General features: G+C 41.1%; 1 protein-coding gene across 2 annotated transcripts; it reads right to left on the bottom strand.

Annotated features, from left to right (window-relative positions):
- Positions 1-1363: 1363 nt before the first annotated feature.
- srrm1 (serine/arginine repetitive matrix 1) lies at positions 1364-14240 on the bottom strand. Of its 2 annotated transcripts, XM_085256937.1 has the most exons (17): positions 14166-14240; positions 13166-13255; positions 9705-9827; positions 7381-7551; positions 6936-7030; positions 6591-6839; positions 6316-6498; positions 6101-6220; positions 5789-5997; positions 5512-5592; positions 4907-4993; positions 4564-4699; positions 3756-3845; positions 3077-3556; positions 2792-2972; positions 2272-2448; positions 1364-2183 (listed from the first exon to the last, which is right to left on the bottom strand). In XM_085256937.1, the coding sequence occupies exons 1-17, from the start codon at positions 14184-14186 to the stop codon at positions 2073-2075; spliced, it is 2604 nt and encodes an 867-aa protein (XP_085113063.1). In that variant the 5' UTR covers positions 14187-14240; the 3' UTR covers positions 1364-2072. The 2 variants fall into 2 exon arrangements, with proteins under 2 accessions (XP_085113063.1, XP_085113062.1); XM_085256936.1 differs by lacking the exons at positions 9705-9827; positions 13166-13255; positions 14166-14240 and adding an exon at positions 9330-9654.
- Positions 14241-14421: the final 181 nt, after the last annotated feature.

The following is a 14421-nucleotide window of genomic DNA, read 5'->3' as shown; positions in this document are numbered from 1 at the left end:
GTGCAAATGTTTGTTACCACCCCAAACTTCCTTAAATTTAGCTTCCAAAGAGCCAGACTTGTAATTTTTTTTTTAAAGTGGTGTTCAGCTTTGATCTTTCAAAGCTTTTCTTTGGCTGTTTTTTGACTCGTTTTCAGTCCAATCCTTTTGTTAGATCTTATGAATTGTTCGAGTATAAAAAAGGCTAACTCAAGGGATGAACCAGTGTTGTGTCCACATTTCACAGACAACTTAACAAAGAACCCATTTTAAATTGGATCTTTAGGAACTTTGCATTAAAAAAATAAACACTTCTTTAATACAATCAATGAAAAATGACAAAAGATAGCACAATTTACTGACAGTGATTCCTAAACAGCTATTATCTGAAAACCATTAAGTTCATAAAACAGCATGGTGTGTGTGTTATGAAAGTGGACGATACAGGTACAACAGTGAGTCTGCAGCCATCTGTAAAACATGGTGCAACGCCTCATAGTTTGGGGATCATGTCAAAATTGATAGATCTAAACGTCTTCCAATTTTGATCCAGCATAAAATACTGGAACGAGTCTGTTTACAGCTTCATTTCAAAGTCACAATGATCCCAAACACACTGACAGCGCACTAAGATCATATCTGGATATAATTAAAAAAAGAAAACTTATATATATATATATATATATATATATATATATATAAGTTTTCTTTTTTTTAAATCTATATATCTATCTATATCTATATAGATATATATCACACAATGTAACACGACCGGTCATGGATTGGTCTCCAGAGCCCAGACCTCAACATTACTGAAGCAGTGTGGGCTCATCTTAAGGCAGACAACATCCAAACAAGAGCTTTGCATGTCCCTCAAAAGCCCAGAGAACAATTCCTGAAGAATATTCAAATGTCAGAAGTTACTTAGCTGTCTAAATGAGTTCAGTGCTGTATGTTTGTTAAGCTCACGGCTTCTTAAATTTGATCTCATACATTACATAATATAGAACTGTTTTCAAATTAAATCTAAGCTAAACGAACTCAGGCCTTATACAGAACCTTATTCCAAAAATGTTTGTCCTTTAAGATGGATTTAACAGAATTTTACTGATTTGACACAAAAATGTTTGGCAATTGCACTTTTGATTACGTACAGAAAATAGAAACTAGCATTTTTGCTGCTTGTCCTGACAGCAGCCTATGTTTCCAAACAAATAAAACAAATAACAACAACAACAACAACAACAACAACAACAACAACAATAATAATAATAATAATAATAATAATAATAATGAGGAGAATAATAATAATCCCTTTTTAGATTCTTTTCTACAACATTTTATTACAACCAAAAAGAATGACAAAATGTTCCAAAACCATTAATCCTATAAAAAAGGTTTTAATTCTGAAAGGACAAGATGACAAGAGGCAAAATTACTAAATACAAAGATACTATTAGCAGTCCCACAGAGATTAGCTTGGTACAAGAGTGTCAACACAAACTGCATCATCTATCGGTTTGGGAAAAGAAAAAAAAACAAAAACAAAAAAAAACAAAGCAGGTATCACATAGTCTTCAAACAAGAATTTAAAACTCAAAAATAAGCAGGTTAAATGATGCCGAAACCTCTATTAAGTTACAATATGGGACAAAAGGTTCCGTTACAGCCTCTTTAATAGTGGACACAGCCGTCTCTCACAACTAAAAGGCAAAAGTAACTGTATGTTACTGTATAGTTACCTATACTTCATAAGGTCAGTGGTTCATGCACATCAGAGACAATCACTGCACATGCAATCATTTCTCAACAGAATCTACTGTAGGCTGTGGAAATAATATTTAACCTGCCCAAATCAAAACCTCTGAGCCTAACTTGTTTCCCTGCTGACAAATTAAAATTATGAACATCACAAGCTTCTTTACAGTTCAGATAATACACTAACCAACAAATCAAACCCTTCAGAATGTACCAAACCAGTAAAAAGAAACACAAAAGTCAAGGTTTAACAATTTGTACATTCTAAAGCTGAACCAGGTTGATGACAAACATCAAGAGTGATTGGAAAATTCACGAGTGAGAGCCGCTTGCTTTCAGGACATCTGTGATGGAGACATCTGGGCCTTCCTCATGGAGCGCAGCGCTTTCTCTCTAAGGTGCTTTTCCAGATCATCCAAGGTGTTTTCCACGTCACTGTCCGATTCCTAAACAACAACAACGCATCATTTACTCAACGACCTATATCCGCTGTTGTACCGAACAGAAATCAGACAGAGGGGAAACTGATGTTACCTTTCTGGAATCTCTGTCCTCCTCTGCAGCCTGGTTCTCCTGTGTGTCTCCAGTCACAGCAGCACTACTGCTCTTCTCCTTCTTATGCTTCTTGTGCTTTTTATGCTTCTTCTCCTTCTTGTGTTTCTTTTCCTTCTTCTTCTTCTTTTTCTTTGCACCGCCGTCAACATCCGAAGTCTGAAAGAGAAACATCAGAACTTGACGACACAGGCATGAAGCATGTTTATATCAACACAAAGTTAAGAGAAGGATTATGGCAACGGTGCTGCAGCTCAGCTTACAGTTAATGTGTTTCTGTTGGAGGAATTTAGAATTTACAGTTTCAAGTTTTAAAAACACTGAACATATATGATGACATTTCCTTTTAACAATGCTGCAAAAGTTCAACTTCCTGAGGCTATAACTTGCCATGATTGGCGTGCACAGATTTTAACAGTTAGACCATTAACCCCCACCATCCTTCATTAAAAAAAAAAAATTTCAAATTTTTTTTTTTTTATATCTGCGAATAAGCTCAAACCTTGCTTGGAGATCGACTTCCAGAACCGCTGCTGGCTTTCTTGGCTGGTGGTGGAGACGCACTGGCAGAGCGAGACGGGGAGGGGGAGGCGGATGCTTGAGTCGGACGTTTCTGAGCTGCTGGTTCAGGGGAAACAGATCTGGAGGACGCTCTTCTTATAGGCTGAGGGCTTGGAGATGGTCTGAGAGAGATGACACAGGTGACATCAGATAATTGGCACACAAAAATGTCACAGGTAAACAGAAATTGAAACGCTGTTCTGTCTGATACATAAGTGATCCCTACCTCTGGTTGTCACGGCGTTCTGGGGTGCGTGAAACTCTGCGGATGACTTTATTGTGTGGAGGTGACTGCTGTCTGCGCTGGTTAGACGGAGATGTGCTCAAGGTTTCATAGCGCCGTGGGGGGGTTGTGGATCCTCTAACAGCGTGACTGCGGTTTGCAGGGGATGGGGAGAGGCGTCTGGATGCCGCAACAGGGGATCGAGCATCTCTGCTTCGCCGCCCAGGTGGCAGCATGGGGCTCCTCCTGTGTCTGGGTGGAGATGTCGAGGAGGGAGGGGATCGTCTTCTTGGAGGAGGAGAGCTTCTATGTCTGGGGGATCTGGAGGGACGTCGCTTGGTAGCCGGTGAAGAGCGTTTCATTGGCGAGTTAGACAGTTTCCTTTTCTGAGAGGGCAAAGGTGAAGGACTGTAGCGACGTTGGATAGGGGGAGAATATCGTCTGGGGGATGGAGATCTACGACGGGGTGGTGGGGAAGGAGACCTGTGAAGCAGGAAATACAACCTTTAGGAAATACTTTAAAATTGGTAAGTAATTCATAAAATTTTAAGTATTTCATAAAAACCACAAGACAGGAACAATGACTCCTGTATGAAACACATGCTATTGCCCAGGAGTCTGTTTGCAACACAGAAGTTTGGAGAGATCATTTGTCTAAATTTAAAAGGAAACATTCTTATACCTGCGTCTTTGAGGAGGAGAGGGAGATCTGCGACGCCGAGGAGGAGTAGGGGTGCGACGTCTGCGTACTGGAGATGGAGAGCGTCTTTTCCTGCAAGGAAAAAACAAAATCAGAGTCACCAACTTGTGGCCGCCCGCCTCCCATAACTAGACAAGCTGCAGCTTTATTCAAGGTCTGTAAAGAGTCAACACATTTGTTATACAGACCTTGAAGGAATTTGGTAATAAAGGATTCACTGGCCAAACTAAAGCAATCACTGGATTAAAATATATATACACACACACACAACAGTAAATAACTGCCAGTGACAAAAAAGCTACAAATTCTTAATGTAAAAATTGCGTCACAATCTTTAACTTAGATTTGACTGCAAGTCAGCTTCAGCCACAGTACTGCAAAGCCCAGGGTCGAGACTGGCCCACTGCCAGGCACGAGCACAATGAGCAAGACTTAAAAAAAAAGAGAAAAAAAAAAAGATATTAGCTGTTCTATGAACAACACAGACTGTGATCCAGTGCTCTCCAGCTAGTACAGCCTACGTTACTATGTTATGTGGAAAATAAACATCCACTTTTAGGAAGAGCAGCACCCACGCAGCTCCATTTGTGCCACATTATGGATGACAGTGGGCGGATAGTGATACACTGTACTTAACGTAACACTGTCTGGCCCTGAGTAGGCCTCTGTCGGCGCAGAGGAATAAAATTAATACATACAAACAATATAAGCAGAGCACAAACTATTAAGACTTCGAGGTTAAAGTGAGATAATAAAAGTCAGATAATGTGTAAATACTGTGTTATCTGACCTCGGGGAGGGATCCCTGTGTCGCCTTCGAGGAGACTGTGTACGACTGCGCCTCCTCCTGACCTCACCATTTCTGGCACCTGACCCTCCTGTTGCCCTCTTGGGTGCCTCATCTTCTGAGGATGAAGACCCCGTTTCTGAAACCACACAAACAAATGACATCAAGAGCTGCTTCAGCGAAGCCTTGGCAGTATGCGGTCAGGGAAAAAACACCAAGGTTGGGGTTAGGACACAGCTTCAAAAGTCCATGAGACGATGAGTGCAAGATGACATGGACAGACTCGTTAAAGAGAGAGGGGCGGGGGTATGGGAAAAGAAAGAACGGGGATAAAAACGCTTTTAACCTGAAGACGATTGTCGGTTCTGCCTGCGATACTGACGTCGCTGTTGCACCGAATCTGCTGTTGCCCCTTTCTCATTTTTATCCTCCTCTGAAATGCAGAGCATTGAGTGTCCCATCAGTGTTAGCAAAGCCGGAAACAGACTGCCAAGGAAATGCTACAAGTATTACAGAAGACAGACTTATAGCTGTGATGCTTGGTCTGTCATCATGTTACAACATTTATAGTTTCCCCTTGCATTAGCACACAGTTTCTTAACAGTTCTGGTGGCTCAGCTTCACCCTGTAAAGAGATCCTTCAGGTTACACAGACTCAGCCTTCTCAGTGTGGGAGCAAGCCAAAGGCTGAGGCTTGGGAATGCTGAGAATTTCACACAAGTACCCAACTATGTGTTGGTAAATTAAATTTCTCAATGAGAATAATTACAACTAAGCTCTCCAAGTACACAATACGGTGCACAAGCATGACAAGTGAACATGTACATCCTGCTGAAAGCCACAGTAACTGCACAGGGCGCAAAGTGATGAGTTAAAGTGTTAAACAGTCACCATATTTCGAGATCCGTGAGGTGAAAGGCAGCATGGTTCTTTAACACGTTTTACACTTACCCGAGTCGGAGCCTTCAGATGGTCTGGGCTTGACGTTGTCAGGGGGAGAATCAGCCCTTCCTCCTTGTTTTCTCTTAAACCCTGAAAAACAATGCACAGCAAAAATTATATGCACTTGTCACAGATTTATTAAAATAACAGCAACGAGCTTAGAGATACTCATTAAGTTTAACATTGGAATCCAACATTGGTTGTGCAGAAGAAGCATAAAGTCTTCAAATGTTTTCATAGGTAAAAATATTTTAATATAATGTACAAAGGAGGAACTGAAGCACACCTGATGATCTGGGTGGGGAAGGAGAGCCCCGGCCCCTTCTAGCTCGTGGAGACGGTGATCGTCTGTTCTTGCCTGTGGGACTAATGGAAGTATCAGGATGATGGACCTGTTTTCGGGGTGGTGTGGTAGATATTCTTTTCACTGCTTTTTTAGGCGAGCGAGAGCCTGATGAGCTGCTACCAGAGGATGAAGCAGAGCGGGAGCGCCTCCTGTAGGACAAAAAAAGGGCTTAAAGGCGTCTGTATACCACAGACAACATGAAGTAAAATATTAAATCCATGCCAATACAAAAAAATAAATAAATATGCCGACCTGCGGACGGGGGAACGCCTGGGTCTGTGCCTGGAGCTAGCTGGCGCACGTCTAGGAGGGCTCCTACGACGAGGAGACATTCTCCTTCTGGGACTTTGTCTTCTGCGAGGGGAGTACGATCTGATTGGGTAGAGAATCAGCAAATATAGAAAACTCCTTTACAGACTTTGATTTTTCATAATGAAAGTTTAAGTTAAAGCCACACGTCAAATCACCTAGAGCGCGAGCGGCGTCTGCGAGAACGAGAATGAGAGCGTGAGCGATGGTGTCTTTCCCTCCTCGTGTCCTTCTCCCTTTCTCGTGACCTCGGTCTCTCTTCTTTCTTAAGGGTTTTCTCTGGCGACTGTTCTTTGACTTCATTCACAGAGTCGGCTTTCACTACTTCCACAACTGTCTCACTGCAAAAGAAAAGTATTTAAATGTCTTAAGTTCTAAATAATACCAGTCCAACTAAATGCCCACTTCAAATAAAAGCAAGAATTCCACAAACCAGGTGGTAGAAGCTTCTTGGACGACTGCCTCTGGCACAGCTCTTCCTGAAGTATCTGGTTCTACTGGCTCCTCTGAAGATTTTGTGGACAGCTGCATCAGGGGCGGAGGGGGTGAACTGCCACCAACTGGACTAGCTTGTTTGCGCCTTGGTGAGCGTGAGGGGCTGCGTTTCCTTTCCCGCTTCGCTGGTGACCTCCTCCGTGGTGATGGCGACCTCCTTCGCGGCGATGGTGACCTCGTTTTCCGCCTGGCCAGAGAGGCAAATACAAGAGGTTTGCATGTTCTACAACGAATTCACAAGCTGTAGTTCCATCTATGGGTCTCAAAATGAAAATAATCGTACCTCCTGGGGCTCTTTGACTGAGCCCGTTCTCTAAGGTCCTTTTCCTTCTTTTCCTCATCCACCTTCTTCAGAGAAGCAAGTTTCTCCTGTTCAATCTGCCAGAAACAGATCAATGAGAGATGAATCATTTTGCTCCTATTTTTAAATAATTACTGAGTTCAACATGATATATTTTATAGAGTTTTTTTTTAACAGAAAAGGGGTCTTATTACTGCAATTTGTCAATACTTATTTTACACCATTATATTCCCGTGTCTGTGCTACAGGTCCCCTCCTACATGTAATTTGTTGAGGAGCAGCTGTGCAAACACAACAAAAGCCACCCCCCCACCCAAAAAAAGAAAAAAAGTCTTGTATGACACACTTTCAAAAAAAGATAAATGGAAAGCCACCAAGCTCAGCGTGATCTTGCCCATCCCCGCTTCCACCATTTAGAAAAACTCACCTGTCTCTGTTTGATTTCCTCTTTCTTCTGTTCCAGAAAAGCTGATGGGATGCCCGCAATGTTCTCCTGGGCGCTCAGCAGCAGGGGCCAGAGGTCCTTCATAAACTCCCGGGCGTTCTTCCCGTTCAGAAAGCCAGTCAGGTTGATCTGCATCATCTTGCTATCCGGGTGCTGCAACACACACACGAAGGGAGGAGAGAAAAAACAAAAACGTAGCCATTGAAATACTTGAAGACCAAACAGCAAGGGGGGGTAGGGTCCCACAAACGGGGCTCCCTACCTTCTACTCCTCTATAAATTTATACCTCAGACTATTTAGATAACCATCTTAAAAACATGTAAGACACTGACTAGGCTATTTAACATCCCTGGATCCAATATTAGACTCAACCTACAAAAATGAGACTGATTTAAATTGTACTCACAAACTCAGGAAACTGAGATTGTGAGCTAGCTGAGGGGAGACACATCTAATGATGTTAAAGAAATAAAATAAACACAGCATGCAATTCTGCTGCCCTAGATTTACAATCTACCATAACAAAATATAAAAAGAAGAAAACAAAACCTCCCATAATACAAAGAAATTGTAGTATAATTTGATTTCTTCAGTGCTAGCCCACTACCATACATCCCCTTGGCCGCTACCCACCCCTTGCTTTCCAGTCTCCCCACCGTCTACACTTCAGGAGGTAAACAAACAGCCACAATACAGAGTGCATTAAAACCCAACACTGCAAGTACAGTTCCGGTGTCTTCAGTGAGTCCCGTGGGATCAGTGGGCACGGAGCTCCCTTGGCTTGCTTCCGCCTCCCTACTGCTTGAGACTCAACCACCATGAGCTTAATGTTATATCATTTATCTAAATTGCAAGAGACGAACAAGCAATAATGAGTACACAGTTACACAAAAACTGAGTTTTATTTCAACAACTGATAGAATGATTGTGAGATAGCGTAATCTCATTAACTGTATCAACTGTTTTCCATTATGCAACAGTACCCTTTAAATTTAGCTCAAACAGCCCACCCACTGGCAAGTAAAAGATAAAATAATAAGTAAAAAATAATACACATGTGTGATGCTGGCGACATAAAATATGAAAATACATACATCTGGATTTTCTTAGAATAACGAGCCATAAACGAAGATAAATGGCACTGAAATCAAAACTTGCATTCAAAAAATATACGAGTACACTGACAGTATGGTAATTACAAATACAGAGTATAAATTATCTGAAATGTTTCCTGTTTTATAAAGTATGTCTGTGCAATGGAAGTTACCCAAGTTCCAGACATCTTACATGCTTTGATCTATCAGTGGGACAGAGTAGAGTTTATGGAAAGGAAAACAGCTGGACATAATGCTTAAAATAAAACAGCCTGGAGTGAATGTACACTTTAGTCTACAAAAATAGGATCTACAATATTACAGGTTTACTGTTAAGAGGGGTTTTGTAGAAAATAAGTGAACTTGTACTAACTTAAAACCAAGTTGAAAAGTATTGTTTCTTACGAGGTTTATGCTGACCTCCAGAGGTTGAAGTTCTCAACTTGCTGCAGTGACGTTATAACACTTGTGTTCTTGACACCCTCACATGACTGTTTTGTGTGGTAACAAGTGAAAGCGAAAACACTTCTGACCACACTCAACAGAGTGCAAAAGACAGTAAAAACTTGCAATCAGAGGTGGCCAGTGAGACAATACTTTTCAGTTTTGCGTGATAACCCAATTGGTAGAAAGTACAGAAAATCAGGCTGTTTCAGCCCTTTTATGTCCTGTTTTGAGCCTGTACCTCCTGTTACGTTTAAAGAGAGTTGGGCAGTCTACCGATGGGCTGTCAACACCTACAAAGAATATGATTATGGCATTTTTTTTAATTGATTTATTTTTTTTAGGCGTTTCTTTCACTGACATGATATAGGTGATCCCTGCATATAACTCACCTCAAACCACACACTGCATCATGAAGGGAGAGTTGGGCTCAGTGACTTTGGGCTCAGGAGAGAGCTAATTAGGTGTTGGTGCTATACTTCTGATGCAAGGTATAACATCCATATTGGTTCAGGCCTTTTAAATCATAAATCACATCATCATTAGAAGACTGCTGGATAAAGGCACTTTGTCACATAACAGCAAAACATGGTAATGTCATTATAAATCAGTCTTACACCAACTGTTACTTTTCCCATTCAATCTCAGTTTGACTAGGACGTGTAATTATTTGCTTATATCGTTCTTACTGACTAAGTACTAAGCAATGCCCTTCAATATATGACAGTTCTGAAAGAACAAAAAATAAACACGATTAAAGACATTACCTTCTCCTCAAGCTGGTTAAATATGAACTCTATGACGACGTCATCCTCGAACCCCAAAATCTCTGTGACTCGCTGCGTAATCCAAGGTTTGATGACTTCTAGGTTCACTTTGGTCATGTCCACCTGAGCGTGAAACAGACCGTTAGTGATGAGAAACAGCAGCACCTGTTTATATGCACCTGTACAGATACAAGATATCTTTCATAACGTTTTGTCTCTTCTCTCATCTTAACGGTTTATTTCAACCCTGCGCTGCCAGCTCACACTGTTTTATACACAGCTGCTTTAATTCCATCTGATATTTGCGATTCTGTTTTGTAGCCAGATTTAGTAAGTCGTTTTTAACTATTTTTTTTGCTTTGTTATAAATATATTATTATGTAACATGGATTTTCCTGGCTCAAAATGGGCACAAAATGCAATCAGAGCACAAAGCGATTGTGTTATCTGACAAAAACCTGTCCATTTCACTCTGTCTGACGACTAAATAGATTACACACAAATCCCACAAGACAAAACACAGTGATTCATCTATGGCAAGGATTTAAATAAAGAAGAAAAAAAGCTTTACTGTCCTTAAAAGATCTGACTTACATATTTAAAAATCATACAAGGTAAATTTAAAAACCCTTTTTGTCAAACAAAAGATTTAACATTTTCTCACCACGGATGGCTTTGGGGGGAAAAACGTAGCACAAAGCTCGGCTTTATATTTCTGCATAAATCTATATTTTACTGTATTTATTTTTAATTTAATTTAACGCAAGATATTAGTTTTGCCATATTACATTTACTTTACCAAATGTATCATTCTACTCTATAAAGCTGTCTGGTTTTATGTTTGTTGTACTTGTCTTAACTTTTAGATGTTGTACAAAAAAAGTTCCCTTTTGGGATCCAGTTTAATTTTTATCTCGTCGCACCGTAAATTGTTTTTATCTGACTCTGACGCTTTATATTAATGGACGTCATGGGTCAGTCGTTATGTTGAAGAACCTGGGATCTTTTGCTTGTTAAGACCAATGTGTAACCATGTGTGGACCATGGAACAACTTAGTGGTCATCAATCCAAAATAATACAAAACTTACACATGCCAGAATTTATCAAAAAAAAAAAAAGCTCATTTTCTTTAGAAGCCACTGGGCAAGTAACATGAATCTGATATGTGATATACAAATAAAAATACACAGACAGAAGACAAATACAAACAATGCTTAACGTTAATGTAGCAACTGATCACACATTTGGCTCTTTTAAGATCTGCTTTTAAAATGTCATGTGTCAAGTTTTCCTTATAAGTGATAACGTGTTGCAATAATCACTTTTATTCAAATGTGGTGCGCTCTAGATGGCGTCCTACCCTCAACCGCACTGTCACTTCTTTGTGTCTTTTTAAGAAGTTACAGTGACAAAAAAAGAAGGACTTTAAATCAAAAACTTTTGTGGCTTTCCTTAAATGTTACTCAACTACAGTGGGGCAAAAAAGTATTTAGTCAGCCACCGATTGTGCAAGTTCCCCCACTTAAAATGATGACAGAGGTCAGTAATTTGCACCAGAGGTACACTTCAACTGTGAGAGACAGAATGTGAAAAAAAAAAATCCATGAATCCACATGGTAGGATTTGTAAAGAATTTATTCGTAAATCAGGCTGGAAAATAAGTATTTGGTCAATAACAAAAATACAACTCAATACTTTGTAACATAACCTTTGTTGGCAATAACAGAGGTCAAACGTTTACTATAGGTCTTTACCAGGTTTGCACACACAGTAGCTGGTATTTTGGCCCATTCCTCCATGCAGATCTTCTCGAGAGCAGTGATGTTTTGGGGCTGTCGCCGAGCAACACGGACTTTCAACTCCCGCCACAGATTTTCTATGGGGTTGAGGTCTGGAGACTGGCTAGGCCACTCCAGGACTTTCAAATGCTTCTTACGGAGCCACTCCTTTGTTGCCCGGGCGGTGTGTTTTGGATCATTGTCATGTTGGAAGACCCAGCCTCGTTTCATCTTCAAAGTTCTCACTGATGGAAGGTTTTGGCTCACAATCTCACGATACATGGCCCCATTCATCCTGTCCTTAACACGGATCAGTCGTCCTGTCCCCTTGGCAGAAAAACAGCCCCATAGCATCATGTTTCCACCCCCATGCTTCACAGTAGGTATGGTGTTCTTGGGATGCAACTCAGTATTCTTCTTCCTCCAAACACGACGAGTTGAGTTTATACCAAAAAGTTCTACTTTGGTTTCATCTGACCACATGACATTCTCCCAATCCTCTGCTGTATCATCCATGTGCTCTCTTCAGATGGGCCTGGACATGCGCTGGCTTCAGCAGCGGAACACATCTGGCACTGCGGGATTTGATTCCCTGCCGTTGTAGTGTGTTACTGATGGTGACCTTTGTTACTTTGGTCCCAGCTCTCTGCAGGTCATTCACCAGGTCCCCCCGTGTGGTTCTGGGATCTTTGCTCACCGTTCTCATGATCATTTTGACCCCACGGGATGAGATCTTGCGTGGAGCCCCAGATCGAGGGAGATTATCAGTGGTCTTGTATGTCTTCCATTTTCTGATGATTGCTCCCACAGTTGATTTTTTCACACCAAGCTGCTTGCCTATTGTAGATTCACTCTTCCCAGTCTGGTGCAGGTCTACAATACTTTTCCTGGTGTCCTTCGAAAGCTCTTTGGTCTTGGCCATGGCGGAGTTTGGAGTCTGACTGTTTGAGGCTGTGGACAGGTGTCTTTTATACAGATGATGAGTTCAAACAGGTAACGAGTGGGGGACAGAAAAGCTTCTTACAGAAGACGTTACAGGTCTGTGAGAGCCAGAGATTTTCCTTGTTTGAGGTGACCAAATACTTATTTTCCACCCTGATTTACGAATAAATTCTTTACAAATCCTACCATGTGAATTCATGGATTTTTTTTTTCCACATTCTGTCTCTCACAGTTGAAGTGTACCTCTGGTGCAAATTACTGACCTCTGTCATCATTTTAAGTGGGGGAACTTGCACAATCGGTGGCTGACTAAATACTTTTTTGCCCCACTGTATATTAATTGTTGTCCCACCTGTTACTGACCAGGCAGTCCCCTGCAAAGGATCAAAAACGGCATTTGGGTGGAGACTAAAAATATAAACAGGTTATATATAAATAAACCAAAGTTAAAGTAATGACTATTTAACAGAAAAATGAACATTTACCTTTTATTTTTTGCTACCGGATTAAGAAAAAAAAAAAAAAAAAAAAACCTGACTTAAGCTCATTAATCACAGGCCTGGTGAGGTGGTGGCCATTAAAATGTCTCTCACAGACACCCTCATACCTGTGGTGTATGAATGTCCAGGCTACACAGATTGCCATAAACTGCCTCATGTTGATACAAGTTTGTAGATAACTATTTAACATGATTTTTTTAACAATTATTTGAGAAAATAAAATGTAAAAACAAATGTTACCTTTTTGTCCAAACATTCTGCAAATTTCAGCTGCTTCAGCAGTTTCTTCTGCTTGTTGCTGAAGCGGTTGTCCTGCTCCGCACTCGTACCCTGCAGAAATAACAGCCAACATCAGCGGATTCGTGATGATCAGCTTTCATCGGAGATGTCAAATCAGAGAAGAACAGAAACCCGTCTCGAACAGTGTTTTTAGTCTCAAGCTGCACAGCCTCCTCACTATTGGGCCCATGTTAGTTACAGCAGTCTTACTTACCGATAACATTAACGAGAGTCAAAGTTTAAGATGGAAAAACATTACGTTGCTCAAGCTAACGTGTCTTAAAATAAATACTTAAGACACGTGTGTTCCCTAGAGCGCCACTTCATGTTCTTTTTAGCTCATCTAACTGAGCCGCAGGCGACACTGACACCAGTCGGTTAGCATTAGCCATGCTAACCACTTGCTTAATCCTCGAAAGCGAACGCACAGGCTAATAATAGGCACAGCCCGAAGGCTACTTTGACTGACAGCGGAGTTGACATTGACAGAATATTAAAAGACACATTAATGTCATTATTCAGCAAACACGGAGGGCTTGCTAAGGCCAGCACAGCAGCAGTCGTGACTAGCTCATGGAGACAGGAGCGATGCACCGCCCGGGCGCCATCTTTAGTTAGCTAGCTAACTTGACTCGTCTATTTCCTGTAAATTTGTCTGTAAAATAACACGTACGGGGTTTTAACGTAAGAAGTTACACACTTTCATAAATTATAAGACAGAAAACATCAATATAGGGAACACGCAACAACTCCCAGAATACACCAAGTGAAGCAGACTAATTGCAAATCCTGAGACTGTTGGCTCCCAGTTGATAGTCGAAGCCCTGACCGCTGTTTAGCTAGCTGCATGGCTCTTCACTGAAGACACATAGGAAACATCCATCCCATAAAACGTATATAGATCTACATGCAGCTAAATAATAATATACCAAATACAAAGATAAAAGTTTGAAGAACTTACGCGGAAGAATCCCGCGTCCATTTTAGGTGAAATGGATCGTAACTTGTGCTGTGGAGAAAGCTGTGTGCTGGTCCGCCGGTGAAATTCAGGGTGACGAGCCGGATGAATGGAGTGCCCCCACAGGAAGCAACAGGTACTGCAGTTACAGTGGGAGGAGGAAGAAGATTCCGCTCATCACCTGATGCACGAAATATGGCAGACTAGAATGTGCCTCAATATGCAGAGACAGCTTGCACAGATATTATTAAGACCCAAA

Source organism: Mchenga conophoros, linkage group LG19, assembly GCF_057382185.1.
Source record: "Mchenga conophoros isolate Kocher_MC1m ecotype Shallow Benthic linkage group LG19, M_conophoros_male_GT1.1, whole genome shotgun sequence".
NCBI classification, from domain to species: Eukaryota; Metazoa; Chordata; class Actinopteri; order Cichliformes; family Cichlidae; genus Mchenga; species Mchenga conophoros.
This window is presented reverse-complemented; position numbering and strand designations above follow the sequence as displayed.